Source organism: Oncorhynchus kisutch, linkage group LG25, assembly GCF_002021735.2.
Source record: "Oncorhynchus kisutch isolate 150728-3 linkage group LG25, Okis_V2, whole genome shotgun sequence".
NCBI classification, from domain to species: domain Eukaryota; kingdom Metazoa; phylum Chordata; class Actinopteri; order Salmoniformes; family Salmonidae; genus Oncorhynchus; species Oncorhynchus kisutch.
This window is the reverse complement of record NC_034198.2, coordinates 41627636-41643403: the sequence shown is the minus strand read 5'-3', so window position 1 is coordinate 41643403 and position 15768 is coordinate 41627636. Positions and strand designations below refer to the sequence as shown.

At 39.9% G+C, this 15768-nt stretch overlaps 1 protein-coding gene across 1 annotated transcript in view; it reads left to right on the top strand.

The window, feature by feature from the left end:
• Positions 1-13809, top strand: part of LOC109883100 (choline O-acetyltransferase-like) — a 55154-nt gene extending 41345 nt beyond the window's left edge. Inside the window, 9 exon segments of the mRNA XM_031804595.1 lie at positions 1468-1645; positions 1855-2024; positions 2232-2332; positions 2810-2938; positions 3098-3220; positions 4500-4641; positions 11802-11864; positions 12003-12140; positions 12996-13809. Of these exon segments, the coding sequence (XP_031660455.1) occupies positions 1468-1645; positions 1855-2024; positions 2232-2332; positions 2810-2938; positions 3098-3220; positions 4500-4641; positions 11802-11864; positions 12003-12140; positions 12996-13295 (1344 nt within the window). The 3' untranslated portion in view covers positions 13296-13809.
• The last annotated feature ends 1959 nt before the right edge of the window (positions 13810-15768 follow it).

The following is a 15768-nucleotide window of genomic DNA, read 5'->3' as shown; positions in this document are numbered from 1 at the left end:
ATAACTTTATTAAAATATAACTTTATTGAAATATACCTTTATTAAAGTATAACTTTATTAGTGTTATAACTTTATTAAAACATAACTTTATTAAAATATAACTTTATTGAAATATAACTTTAATTCAAATATAACTTTATTGAAATATAACTTTAATTCAAATATAACTTTATTGAAATATAACTTTATTGAAATATAACTTTAATTCAAATATAACTTTATTGAAATATAACTTTATTGAAATATAACTTTAATTCAAATATAACTTTATTGAAATATAACTTTAATTCAAATATAACTTGATTGAAATATAACTTTATTGAAATATAACTTTAATTCAAATATAACTTTATTGAAATATAACTTTAATTCAAATATAACTTTATTGAAATATAACTTTATTAAAGTATAACTTTATTAGTGTTATAACTTTATTAAAACATAACTTTATTAAATATAACTTTATTTCGTTGGTGTGTTTAGTCTCTGTTGAGGTTTAGGATTCCCAGGAGTCCGTGTTGTAAATAACTTCCACTTCCTGATAATCCTCCCCAAGGCCGTGTCATATATGGTAAAGTTCAAAGGTCATAGAGAGAAAATGTTTGAAACGTTTCATAAACAAACAACCAGTTGACGGTTAACACTGTGTCCCAGTCTGGAGTTATCTTTTACAATGAATCTCACTTCCCCGTCACACGAACGCATCACAATGGGGAAAAGGGAGGAGGGAGGAGGAGGAGGGGAGAGTCCTTCGTACCTGGAGATGGTTCCAGGCACTATCAATCAGGGACACATATTAAGGAGCCATCCATGTGGAGAAACAGACTAGTAACTAAATTACTGCTGATTGAATTTGTCTGAGAGCCTCCTTGAGTCACAAGGACAATTGATCGCGGCGTAGGATTCACGTTTTCAAGCTGTGTGCCACAATGGCATCCTGTTCCCTATGTAGTGCACTACATTTGACCAGGGTTCTTGTTAAAAAGTAGAGCACTACATAGGGAATAGGGTGGCATTTGGGACAAACGGTTCAAGCAGGCGGTGGTGGTACATCGTTAACCTCTGCCTCTCTTACTTTGCCTTCATTAGTCAGCAGCCTATTGGGGTCTAATGACCGATGTGTTTGCATTGGCAGGTTTTAGTTTTTTAACAGCCTATTGACCCAACGTGTCTGATTGAGTGATACATTGAATTGCTCCTTGGAGAAAAAGCTTTATAGATTTTTGTAATGCCAGTAATCTATTCTGAGGTGTTATGATAAAGCATATCTTATAGTCTTTTTTTGTTGTTGTTGTCGCTTCCTTAGAAATACATTTTAATCAGATGTATGTTTTAATCTGTGATATTCTACGTGGAAATACCATCACCTTTGTTCCACGACAAAATTTCCCTTTGGGAGCAAAAAAAAAAACATCCGCCCAAAAAAAATCCAATCCTATTTCTAAAAATGATTTGTCTTCTTCTCAGTTCTTTGTGATGGACCTAGTGGTAAAGGAGAAAACACTGAGAGAAATGGACATCTTAAGGCAGCTGGAGAAGATCGTAAAGATGGCAGAGAACACAGAGGAGAGACAGCCTCCTTTTGGTCTGCTGACGTCAGATGGAAGAACAGAATGGGCCCAGGCTAGAGACGTGCTCATTAAAGGTTTCACGGCAAAAAATCTTATTGTCTACATTTTAATATCATAACTATAATAATAAGACTAATATCAAATAATAATTTAAATCATTGTAATAATTTGAAATAAACCATGGGAAGACTATGAAAACAAATATATTTGCATAAACTGACCTAGTCTGTCTGTCCGCCTGCCTGTCTGCATGCCTGTCCGCCTCCCTCCCTCCCTCCCCTAGATTCAGTTAACAGAGAGTCGTTGGCTGTGATCGAGAAGTGTCTGTGCGTGGTGTGTCTAGACGACCCCAGTGGGATGGAGGTTGGGGATACCAGCCGAGCCCTGCTGATGCTACATGGAGGAGGCCATGAGAAGATGGGGGCAAACCGCTGGTATGACAAGCCAATGCAGGTAGGGCGATGCCAACCCTGGACCCTTATACATCAAGTGTCTCGGTGTAGGAGCGCTGATCTAGGATCAGTTTAGCATTTTAGATAATAAAGAATAAGATGATATGGACAAAGTGTGTGTGTGTGTGTGTGGGGGGGGGGGTCTGATCCTAGATCAGTACAATACAGGTCCTGAGGCCATGGAATGGAATAGAAATGCTTGTTTCAGTTTGTTGTAGGGGAGGACGGAGTCTGCGGCACGGTGTGCGAGCATTCACCCTTCGAGGGAATAGTTCTCGTGGCGTGTACCGAATACTTGATGAAATTCATGTAAGCAAACTAGCCAAACTAATTTACATGTATGTGTCCATATGGACAGGGTTAAATCTGATTAGGTGGAGTTGACGACTGGTGACCCACAAGGTTCTATTCTAGGTCCTGGTGTCCCCGCAAGGTTCTATTCTAGGTCCTGGTGTTGTCCCCGGTTCTATTCTAGGTCCTGGTGTCCCCCAAGGTTCTATTCCAGGTCCTGTGCTTTTACATCTGAGAGTTCATATTTACTCACCAAACACGCAAAGGACTTCATTACAACATAGTTAACGGCCAGTTTATTGCATTAAATCTTAAATCAGATATTTAACATTTTACGCATGAGACACATGAAGTAGTTCATGTTTTGCAGTGTAGTTCACATTCACAACTAACATATTATTAGAGGTCAGTGATGAAGCAATATTATGTTAGTGAATAATAAATAATAATAAAACACTAATCTAAGGAAGTCATGTGATCGTGCTCTCTCCACAGGACAGGAAGTCCCTCCAAGATAGGGAGGGCCACCAGTGTGTCGGAGCTTCCTGCTCCTCGCAGACTGCTCTGGAAGACCACGCCTCACATCCAGGGCCTCCTGAAGGCCTCTGCTGAGAGACTGCAGAGGCAAGACACACACATGTGCATGCATGATTGCACACATACACACATGGACACACGCACACGTGCATGGATTTGTTTTTTACCCAGACATGATTTAACACGGATATGAAAAAACAGAGGCATTAGGAACTTTAACATATATTGATATTTCCTTCTCCTCAGGCTGGTTAGAGACCTGGACATGGATGTACACAAGTTTGAGGTCTATGGAAAAGAATTCATCAAGAAGCAGAAGATGAGCCCAGATGCGTACATACAGGTGTCTCTACAACTGGCATTTTACAGGTGTTGTACACCTTTAACTCTTGTTACTACCCATCCCGGATCCGGGAGCGTAATCATCAACTGACACTAATTAGCATAACGCAACGGACATACGTTATACTAGAAAATATTCATATTCATGAAATCACAAGTGAATATATATGGAAACACAGCTTAGCCTTTTGTTAATCACCCTGTCATCTCAGATTTTGAAAATATGCTTTACAGCCAAAGCAAGACAAGCATTTGTGTAAGTTTATCGATAGCCTAGCATAGCATTATGCCTAGCTAGCAGCAGGCAAGCTGGTCACGAAAATCAGAAAAGCAATCAAATTAAATCGTTTACCTTTGATGAGCTTCGGATGTTTTCACTCACAAGACTCCCAGTTAGATAGCAAATGTTCCTTTTTTCCAAAAATATTATTTTTGTAGGCGAAATAGCTCCGTTTGTTCTTCACGTTTGGCTGAGAAATCGACCGGAAATTGCGGTCACGACAACGCCGACAAAATATTCGAAATTCGCTCCATAATATCGACAGAAACATGGCAAACGTTGTTTATAATCAATCCTCAAGGTGCTTTTCAAATATCTATTCGATAATATATCAACCGGGACAGGTGGCTTCTTAGTAGGAAAGAGAAACAATGGCCGCATTTGTCCTTTACGCACGAAACACTCTGAGAGACTTCAGCTGACCACTGACGCAATGTTGACGTTCAGGCTCATTTTTCTAAATAAAAGCCTGAAACTATGTATTGTGACACTAGACACATCAGGGAAGCCATAGAAAAAGGAATCTGGTTGAGATCTCATTCACTGCTCAATAGGGACGCATAGGAACGCAGAGCTTTCTAAAAAAGAGTCCCTTCCTGATTGGATTTTTCTCAGGCTTTCACCTGCAATATCAGTTCTGTTATACTCACAGACAATATTTTTACAGTTTTGGAAACTTTAGAGTGTTTTCTATCCTAAGTTGTCAATTGTATGCATATTCTAGCATCCTGTCCTGACAAAATAGCCCATTTACTTTGGGGACGTTATTTTTCCAAAAATTAAAATAGTGCCCCCTAGATTCAAGAGGTTATTAAGAACGTTCTCTAAAAGGATATGTTGTTGGTTGTTTTAATCCTGTTTCAACACATTTTTCATTTGATTACATTCTTTACTACTTAATAACAGTCATTTTAATGTAACAAAAAAACCTAAGAAAGAAACTATTTTCCTTTGTTCGCACATGAAGTGAATTATGCCTCCATTGACATACAGTAGCGATATTTATTTTGCTTTGTGATTTCCCAGATGCAATGGACGGCTGGTGTCCACTTATGAGAGTGCTTCTATCCGACGTTTCCATGAGGGCCGGGTGGACAACATCCGCTCAGCGACCCCCGAGACTCTGGCCTTTGTGAAGGCAATGACGGACGAGAAGACATCTCTCTCTGTGAGTCATTTTTCTTACTTAGCTCCCCATTATGGGCTTCTCCCATAATGCTGTTCATCGTGTCCTCTTCTCCCATAATGCTGTTCATCGTGTCCTCTTCTCACATAATGTTGTTCATCGTGTCCTCTTTTCCCATAATGCTGTTTATCGTGTCCTCTTCTCCCATAATGCTGTTCATCGTGTCCTCTTCTCCCATAATGCTGTTCATCGTGTCCTCTTCTCCCATAATGCTGTTCATCGTGTCCTCTTTTCCCATAATGCTGTTCATCGTGTCCTCTTCTCCCATAATGCTGCTCATCGTGTCCTCTTCTCCCATAATGCTGTTCATCGTGTCCTCTTCTCCCATAATGCTGTTCATCGTGTCCTCTTCTCCCATAATGCTGTTCATCGTGTCCTCATCTCCCATAATGCTGTTCATCGTGTCCTCTTTTCCCATAATGCTGTTCATCGTGTCCTCTTCTCCCATAATGCTGCTCATCGTGTCCTCTTCGCCCATAATGCTGTTCATCGTGTCCTCTTCTCCCATAATGCTGTTCATCGTGTCCTCTTCTCCCATAATGCTGTTCATCATGTCCTCTTCTCCCATAATGCTGTTCATCGTGTCCTCTTCTCCCATAATGCTGTTCATCGTGTCCTCTTCTCCCATAATGCTGTTCATCATGTCCTCTTCTCCCATAATGCTGTTCATCGTGTCCTCTTCTCCCATAATGCTGCTCATCGTGTCCTCTTCTCCCATAATGCTGTTCATCATGTCCTCTTCTCCCATAATGCTGTTCATCATGTCCTCTTCTCCCATAATGCTGTTCATCATGTCCTCTTCTCCCATAATGCTGTTCATCATGTCCTCTTCTCCCATAATGCTGTTTATCATGTCCTCTTCTCCCATAATGCTGTTCATCGTGTCCTCTTCTCCCATAATGCTGTTCATCGTGTCCTCTTTTCCCATAATGCTGTTCATCGTGTCCTCTTCTCCCATAATGCTGCTCATCGTGTCCTCTTCTCCCATAATGCTGTTCATCGTGTCCTCTTCTCCCATAATGCTGCTCATCGTGTCCTCTTCTCCCATAATGCTGCTCATCGTGTCCTCTTCTCCCATAATGCTGTTCATCGTGTCCTCTTCTCCCATAATGCTGTTCATCATGTCCTCTTCTCCCATAATGCTGTTCATCATGTCCTCTTCTCCCATAATGCTGATCATCATGTCCTCTTCTCCCATAATGCTGTTCATCATGTCCTCTTCTCCCATAATGCTGTTCATCATGTCCTCTTCTCCCATAATGCTGTTCATCATGTCCTCTTCTCCCATAATGCTGTTCATCATGTCCTCTTCTCCCATAATGCTGTTCATCATGTCCTCTTCTCCCATAATGCTGTTCATCATGTCCTCTTCTCCCATAATGCTGTTCATCATGTCCTCTTCTCCCATAATGCTGTTCATCATGTCCTCTTCTCCCATAATGCTGTTCATCATGTCCTCTTCTCCCATAATGCTGTTCATCGTGTCCTCTTCTCCCATAATGCTGCTCATCATGTCCTCTTCTCCCATAATGCTGTTCATCATGTCCTCTTCTCCCATAATGCTGTTCATCATGTCCTCTTCTCCCATAATGCTGTTCATCATGTCCTCTTCTCCCATAATGCTGTTCATCGTGTCCTCTTCTCCCATAATGCTGCTCATCATGTCCTCTTCTCCCATAATGCTGTTCATCATGTCCTCTTCTCCCATAATGCTGTTCATCATGTCCTCTTCTCCCATAATGCTGTTCATCGTGTCCTCTTCTCCCATAATGCTGTTCATCATGTCCTCTTCTCCCATAATGCTGTTCATCATGTCCTCTTCTCCCATAATGCTGTTCATCATGTCCTCTTCTCCCATAATGCTGTTCATCATGTCCTCTTCTCCCATAATGCTGTTCATCATGTCCTCTTCTCCCATAATGCTGTTCATCGTGTCCTCTTCTCCCATAATGCTGTTCATCATGTCCTCTTCTCCCATAATGCTGTTCATCATGTCCTCTTCTCCCATAATGCTGTTCATCATGTCCTCTTCTCCCATAATGCTGTTCATCATGTCCTCTTCTCCCATAATGCTGTTCATCGTGTCCTCTTCTCCCATAATGCTGCTCATCATGTCCTCTTCTCCCATAATGCTGTTCATCATGTCCTCTTCTCCCATAATGCTGTTCATCATGTCCTCTTCTCCCATAATGCTGTTCATCGTGTCCTCTTCTCCCATAATGCTGTTCATCATGTCCTCTTCTCCCATAATGCTGTTCATCATGTCCTCTTCTCCCATAATGCTGTTCATCATGTCCTCTTCTCCCATAATGCTGTTCATCATGTCCTCTTCTCCCATAATGCTGTTCATCATTCCTCTCTCCATAATGCTGTTCATCATGTCCTCTTCTCCCATAATGCTGTTCATCATGTCCTCTTCTCCCATAATGCTGTTCATCATGTCCTCTTCTCCCATAATGCTGTTCATCGTGTCCTCTTCTCCCATAATGCTGTTCATCATGTCCTCTTCTCCCATAATGCTGTTCATCATGTCCTCTTCTCCCATAATGCTGTTCATCATGTCCTCTTCTCCCATAATGCTGTTCATCATGTCCTCTTCTCCCATAATGCTGTTCATCATGTCTGCTTAGTTTTTTTATATCGCTTTTCTGCAATTGTCACAAGTATGTGGTACATTTCAAAACTCTTAGTAGAAAACTCAAAACATATCATTGAAAAGGCTTTTGTATCAAAACTCTAAAGCACATTGCCAATGAACTAAGTACAACACACAGAATCCTAGTCATTTTTTAACCAAACTTAATCAGTGTTTCATCTAGAAAGACATATTTCACATTGCAATACACATTCCTATAAAGTAAGTGTTTTTCACAATGCTCACATTACATTTTGATATGATTCTCTTCTCTGTTGTTAAACGCCATTTTACTTAATTAATCCAACTGCTCTTAATTGATGATCACTTAACCGTTTGGTAAAACCTATAGATGTAAAGTGGTTTGTCTTCTACAGATTTTAAGGAATACAACAAAAATGTATGTCTGTAAAGTAGAAACATACAAAGTATGGTATACTCCAATGTACTACTATAATGATAACTATTACATTTTTTTATTTCACATTACATTTAAAAAAATACAAATTTAAATCTGATATTGACGAGATCAGCGATATACTGTATGTAACAAATCAAATCCAAGTTGGTCGCCTAGGAGATTGTCACGTTCTGACCTTAGTTCCTTTGTTATGTCTTTGTGTTAGGTTGGTCAGGGCGTGAGTTGGGGTGGGTAGTCTATGTTCTCTGTTATGTCTTTGTGTTAGGTTGGTCAGGGCGTGAGTTGGGGTGGGTAGTCTATGTTCTCTGTTATGTCTTTGTGTTAGGTTGGTCAGGGCGTGAGTTGGGGTGGGTAGTCTATGTTCTCTGTTATGTCTTTGTGTTAGGTTGGTCAGGGCGTGAGTTGGGGTGGGTAGTCTATGTTCTCTGTTATGTCTTTGTGTTAGGTTGGTCAGGGCGTGAGTTGGGGTGGGTAGTCTATGTTCTCTGTTATGTCTTTGTGTTAGGTTGGTCAGGGCGTGAGTTGGGGTGGGTAGTCTATGTTCTCTGTTATGTCTTTGTGTTAGGTTGGTCAGGGCGTGAGTTGGGGTGGGTAGTCTATGTTCTCTGTTATATCTTTGTGTTAGGTTGGTCAGGGCGTGAGTTGGGGTGGGTAGTCTATGTTCTCTGTTATGTCTTTGTGTTCGGTTGGTCAGGGCGTGAGTTGGGGTGGGTAGTCTATGTTCTTTTTTCTATGTTGTCATATTTCTATGTGTTTGGCCTAGTATGGTTCTCAATCAGAGGCAGGTGTCGTTCGTGGTCTCTGATTGAGAATCATACTTAGGTAGCCTGTTTTCCCCATTTTGGTTGTGGGTGTTTAATTTCTGTTTAGTGTCTGTTCACCTGGCAGAACTGTTTTGTTTTCTCTTCGTTGTTATTTTGTGTAGTGTTCAGTTTTCCTACTAAAATATGACGAACACTTAACACGCTGCGTTTTGGTCCTCCTCTCCTTCCACCAACGAGAACCGTTACAGAGATTTTACAGCAGCTGCAGTGAAATGCTTATGTTTCTCGATCCAACAGCGGAGTAATATCTATCAATACAATAGCAATACACGCATAATCCAGAAAGTCAAAAGCAATAATAAATATATCCCCTATACAGTAAACATGTATCCTAAAGGAAATTACTGTGGTAGTTTTCTAACACCCTAATATATGCCATGTACATAGCAGAGACACTTTTATCCAACGTGGCAACAGTCCACACATTTTTGGTACGTGAATCCAGTGGGAATTGAACCCACAACTCTGGTGTTGCTAGTGCCATGCTCGTATGAACTGAGCCATGAACAGGACCACTACAATACACAAGTACAATACAATACTGTAAAATACAATACACGATTACAATACAATACTGTAAAATACAATACACAATTACAATACATTACCGTAAAATTAAAATACACAATTACAATACAATACTGTAAAATGCAATACATGATTACAATACAATACTGTAAATACAATACAAGATTACAATACAGACTGGAAAGTGTATGATTGTCATCCCCATGAGCGTACTACCTTCTTTCAGGATTGGATTCGCCAAGAGGTTTTCCCCCCCAGGTGCAGGAACGATGAGGATATTTACATGCGGTTTCTATGACAACCTACGGCCAAATGCTCAAGACAGGCTTGAATGCAAACAAACTAGCGCCTGCTTAAACAATGGATTACATTGTGAAAGGTGTCTTCAATGATCACACACATGGGACAGAAATGACGTTCAGTCCATTTTAATGGGTAGTTCCGAGTGTATAGACTGATGTGAAAACAGTATATTGTACTGTAATTGACAGTCCTGTGACATACTACATTAAAAAAGTCCATTTTTGAAACATGTATCTAACATTTATTTAGGATTTAATTGGTTGATAAATGAGCTACATAGAGAAGGTATATATCGTTGGGTATTAAAACCAACGTACTCATTTTATTTCACAGTAAACTTCGATTTTTTGGGGGATTAATGGTTCTGTGGTGAAAAAATCTACGAACAAAATGAATGAACAATGAAAAGGGTTTGAATGTAAGACTGGCTGCGGTCAGAAAATTCACCACACGCCTTTCAAGTTAGTGTTAGTTGGGCTATTTCAGCCACACCCGTTGCTGACAGGTGTATACAATTGAGCTCACAAGCCATGCAATCTCCATAGACAAACATTGACAGTTGAATGGCCCGTACTGAAGAGCTCAGTGACTTTCAACGCAGCACCGTCATAGCATGCCACCTTTCCAACAAGTCAGTTTGTAAAATGTCTGCCCTGCTAGAGCTGCCCCCGGTCAACTGTAAGTGCTGTTATTGTGAAGTGGAAATGTCTAGGAGCAACAACGGCTCAGCCTTGAAGTGGTAGGCCACACAAGCTCACCAACACCGAGTGCTGCATCACTCACTACTGAGTTCCAAACTGTCTGCGAATGTCACGTCAACAGAAGAACTGTTCGTTGGGAGCTTCCTGAAATGGTTTTCCATTGCTGAGCAGCTGCACACAAGCCTCAGATCACCATCAGCAAAGCCAAGCCTCGGCTGGGATGGTGTAAAGCTCTCCGTCATTGGACTCCGGAGCAGTGGAAACGCGTTCTCTGGAGTGATGAATCACACTTCACCATCTGGCAGTCCGACTGACAAATCTGGGTTTGGCGGATGACAGGAGAATGATACCTGTCCGAATTCAATGTGCCAACTGTAAAGTTTTGTAGAGGAGGAATAATGGTCTGGGGCTGTTTTTCATGGTTCGGGCCCCTTAGTTCCAGTGAAGGAAAATCTTAACGCTACAGCATACAATGACATTCTAGATGATTCTGTGCTGCCAACTGTGTGGCAACAGTTTGAAGAAGGCCCTTTCCTGTTTCATCATGACAATGCCAAAGCGATGTCCATACAGAAATGGTTTGTCGAGATCAGTGTGGAAGAACTTGATGGGCCTGCACAAAGCCCTGACCTGAACCCCATCGAACACCTTTGGGATGAATTGGAACACCGACTGCGAGCCTGGCCTAATCGCCCAACATCCGTGCCCAACCTCAGTAATGCTCATGTGGCTGAATGGAAGTAAGTCCCCGCAGAAATGTTCCAACATCTAGTGGAAAGCCTTTCCCAGAAGAGTGGAGGCTGTTATAGCAGCAATGTTCCAACATCTAGTGGAAAGCCTTTCCTAGAAGAGTGGAGGCTGTTATAGCAGCAATGTTCCAACATCTAGTGGAAAGCCTTTCCCAGAAGAGTGGAGGCTGTTATAGCAGCAAAGGGGGGACCAACTACATATTAATGCCCATGATTCTAGATTGAGATGTTCGATTTAGCAGGTGTCCACATACTTTTGGTCATGCTTGTGAAAACAGTACCAAAGAAATATAATAAACTGTAAGAGTTGAGTATCCTTCATTCCAGCCATAAACACGCACGCAAGCACACAGACACACACACACACATACACACGAGCAGAGCCGGCTCTAGCTTTTTGGGGGCCCTAAGCGAGATTTGGTTGGGCCCCCCCTACCCCACCACCACCAAGAGGGCACTTTTTTGTTGTGTCCACCAGCTTGACGGTGGAGAGACAAATTTACGTTTTAAAGTACATTTTCTACAATTCTACACATTTTGCAATTGGGGTGGAGAGAAAATTTATATATTTTTAAACACTTTTCCTACAATTCTACACATTTTGCCTTGTGTATTCTATTATTCGAACTCTCAACAGTTGAGACTGAGTATATATCACACACACACACACACACACACACACACACACACACACACACACACACACACACACACACACACACACACACACACACACACACACACACACACACACACACACACACACACACAACAAAGCATCTGATCTCTCTACAGGTTTACAGCACTTGCAATCTATCATATGACTCATAACAGGTCAAATATGTGACTTTGTCTCTCTTTAGACAATGTTCAATGTTATATTATTATATTATATTGTTATATATTGTTATATAATTATATTTAGCTTTTGAGACTAAATGCAATTATTTATTATGCTTTTGTTTGTATTCAATTTTACAGGATTCAGAAAAGATTAAACGATTGTGGGATGCGATCAATGCCCAGACAAATTCCACAATTGCAGTAAGTACGAGTGTTTGACTAAAACGGTATAACGTTTATTTGATAAATGTTCTATTCATAAGAAACCTCTAAATTAAGTAGATGTAATATTATCAAAGCTCTAAGGGTTCAAGATGGGTTTTTCATTTTACGTTGCAGGCTATTACAGGGATGGGAATAGACAATCACCTTCTAGGACTCAGAGAGATCTCACAGGAGATCCATATGGAGATGCCAGAGATCTTCACAGATGAAACCTACGTGGCCAGTAACCAGTTCATTCTCTCCACCAGTCAGGTATACCATCTAGTCGTCTGTTTGCTATATGTCTATTGCTATTGCAGCCATAATAATAACAATAATTATAATAGTAATAATAATAATAACAATAATAATAATAGTAATAATAATAATAACAATAATAATAATAATAATAATAATAACAATAATAATAATAGTAATAATAGTAATAATAATAATAATAATAGTAATATAATAATAATAACAATAATAATAATAATAATAATAATAACAATAATAATAATAGTAACAATAATAATAACAATAATAATAATAATAATAATAATAGTAATATAATAATAACAATAATAGTAATATAATAATAATAATAATAATAATAGTAATATAATAATAATAACAATAATAATAATAATAATAATAACAATAATAATAATAACAATAATAATAATAATAGTAATAATAGTAATAATAATAATAATAACAATAATAATAATAATAATAATAACAATAATAATAATAACAATAATAATAATAATAGTAATAATAGTAATAATAATAATAATAACAATAATAATAATAATAATAATAGTAATAATAGTAATAATAGTAATAATAGTAATAATAGTAAAAATAAAAATAATGTAGAATATGCACCGTTTAGCAGACGTTTCTATCCAAAGTCATGCTGCTTACATCTAACCTCCTTAATTAACAAGCAGATGAATTAAAAGAACATTGTATTCAACCAATTGTGTTATAACTGTTTATTACATATATTAATTATCTATGAAGTCATCAGTAACGGTTTATAAACTACGTATGAATCCCTTGTTAAAGTACACCTGTGTATATCTTAAGTACATGTTACATCAACTGGTATACCTTCTTCAGGTCCCCACCACAGTGGAGATGTTCTGTTGTTACGGCCCGGTGGTTCCTAACGGTTACGGGTGCTGCTACAACCCACAGGCAGACCACCTCCTCTTCAGCGTGACCAGCTTCCACGGCAGCACCGAGACCAGCTCGGCCGTTTTTATCAAGGCTCTGGACGAGGGCCTGGTAGAGATGAGGGATCTGTGCAAGACGAGCAATAAGCCTCAGAGCAACGCTGCTGCTGCCTCGAAGGCGGTTGAGAAAAGCCAAGGAGCTGGCAGCAAGCCTCCGAGCACACCTCAGAAAACAGGGAAATAAGTCATACTGAGATATCATTACGGTGTCCGTATTAGGACAGCCTCAGTAGTCACACTCAACTTCCCACAGATTACAGTGTCCATATTAGGACATCCTCAGGAGTTACACCCAACTTCTGACACGTGTCCAGGTACGTGGTGAAAGTAGTGTTAGCTAGTTGTCCTGTGTGTATATTTTGGTGTTTGTGCGATAAAAGTTGATGTTTCTACGACTTTATCTCTCGAGTCAATATGAATCGTTAACTATGTAACAATGTACATTAAAACTAAATAAGGAAGGAAACATATAGACGTAGAAAATACGATGTAGACACTCTCATTCACCATCGGTACTCTGTGGGAGTCTAGACAGAGCACAGCTCACTGGTCTGGTAATCGGAAACTAAAGCCATGCTTGCTATTTCAGCACTGTAGTGACGGACAGCTCCTCTTCACACAGAGAATGAACTTACTTACTCCTAAATGATCTCAGCGTATGTAGGCTCAACGTACTGTTTATTCAGCTTTGTCGAAACAACTCCTAAATATATATATATATATATATATATATATATACCGGAATATATCGTTATCAATATATTCACATTTATCGTGCAAACATTGATCATATTGTATCTAATGGGATTCATGTCCGGACGGCAACCTAACCCATAGGGAAAGAGCAAAAGTAGGAACTAGGTTTAATATCATCACTACAATGATGCTGCCAAAGACGGATATCTATCTAGTAAAGCCTAAAGCAGGGCTCTCCAACCCTGTTCCTGGAGAGGTACCATCCTGTAGGTTTACATCAGAGCTCTCCAACCCTGTTCCTGGAGAGATACCTTCCTGTAGGTTTATATCAGGGCTCTCCAACCCTGTTCCTGGAGAGATACCATCCTGTAGGTTTTAACTCCAACCCTGTTCCTGGAGTGATACCCTCCTGGAGGTTTTAACTCCAACCCTGTTCCTGGAGAGATACCCTCCTAAAGGTTTTAACTCCAACCCTGTTCCTGTAGAGATACCGTCCTGTAGGTTTTAACTCCAACCCTGTTCCTGTAGAGATACCCTCCTGTAGGTTTTAACTCCAACCCTGTTCCTGGTGAGAGACCCTCCTGTAGGTTTTAACTCCAACCCTGTTCCTGGAGAGATACCCTCCTGTAGGTTTGAACTTCAACCCTGTTCCCGGAGAGAGACCCTCCTGTAGGTTTGAACTTCAACCCTGTTCCTGGAGAGAGACCCTCCTGTAGGTTTGAACTTCAACCCTGTTCCTGGAGAGAGACCCTCCTGTAGGTTTTAACTCCAACCCTGTTCCTGGAGAGATTGGATTGGAGACCCCTGGTCTAAAGGATGACAGGCACTTTAATGTCGGTTTGCAAATTACGGCTGGCAATCTGTTTAGAGGTGCTAGGTTCTCTCGGCCGGCAAACGCTACCGGTTTGTCCGTGCCTTTAAACTTGAGACGGAAATGTTTACCATACAATATTTCTAGAGGTATTTCCACAGCTATAGCTAGTATAGATTCTGTGCAATATTCAGTACTGTCTCATACTGGTTCATACTGTCTCATACTGCTTCATACTGTCTCATACTGTCTCATACTGTCTAATTCTGCTTCATACTGTCTCATACTGTCTCATACTGTCTCATACTGCTTCATACTGTCTCATACTGTCTCATACTGTCTCATACTGCTTCATACAGTCTCATACTGTCTTATACTGTCTCATACTGTCTCATACTGTTGCATCTCTGAAGGTAAATTGTCAATTGGATGTGGTGATTCTGTGGAAGAAGTTGTTTCTTCATGGGTTGTGTGAATTATGCAAATGAATAGGAATGTATTAGTGGTGTTGATATGCTGCTTGTTGAGGTTCTTATTTTGAGTGCTTCCCAAATGGCACCCTATTCCCTTTATAGTGCACTTCTTTTGACATGGGTCCATAGGGCTCTGGTCTAAAGTAGTGCCCTATATAGGGAATAGGGTGCCATTTGGGATGCAGGCTTTCTTTCCTCTCAGCCTAATGTGTGGTTCCACTCATTTCATAGAAACTACAGCAAGTCTGTAGCCATTCATGTTAATAATTTATGAAAAAAAATCCTATTTATTTTTGTAGCTAAATACATACATTTATTTTAATCAGAAAATCTACATGATGTCTACACTTTAATTGTATTGTATTGTATTGTATGAGATATATTTATGAGAAAATATTGTAACCTTAAATTGTATTGTATGAGATATATTTATGAGAAAATGCTGTAACCTTGTGCTGTGTGTAGAGAATACTGCAATCAAGATTATTTATGTCCTGAAATAAAATTGAGTCCAAAATATCACGTGGCTAACTTCTACAAGGGAATAACACACTTAAATTCCTATCCTGAGCTGTGAATGGGGGTGCAAAGACAGTGTGGGGCCAGTAACCCAAAAGTTGCCTGGTCGAATCCCAGAGCCGACTAGGTCAATGTGCCCTTGAGCAAGGCGGCAGTTA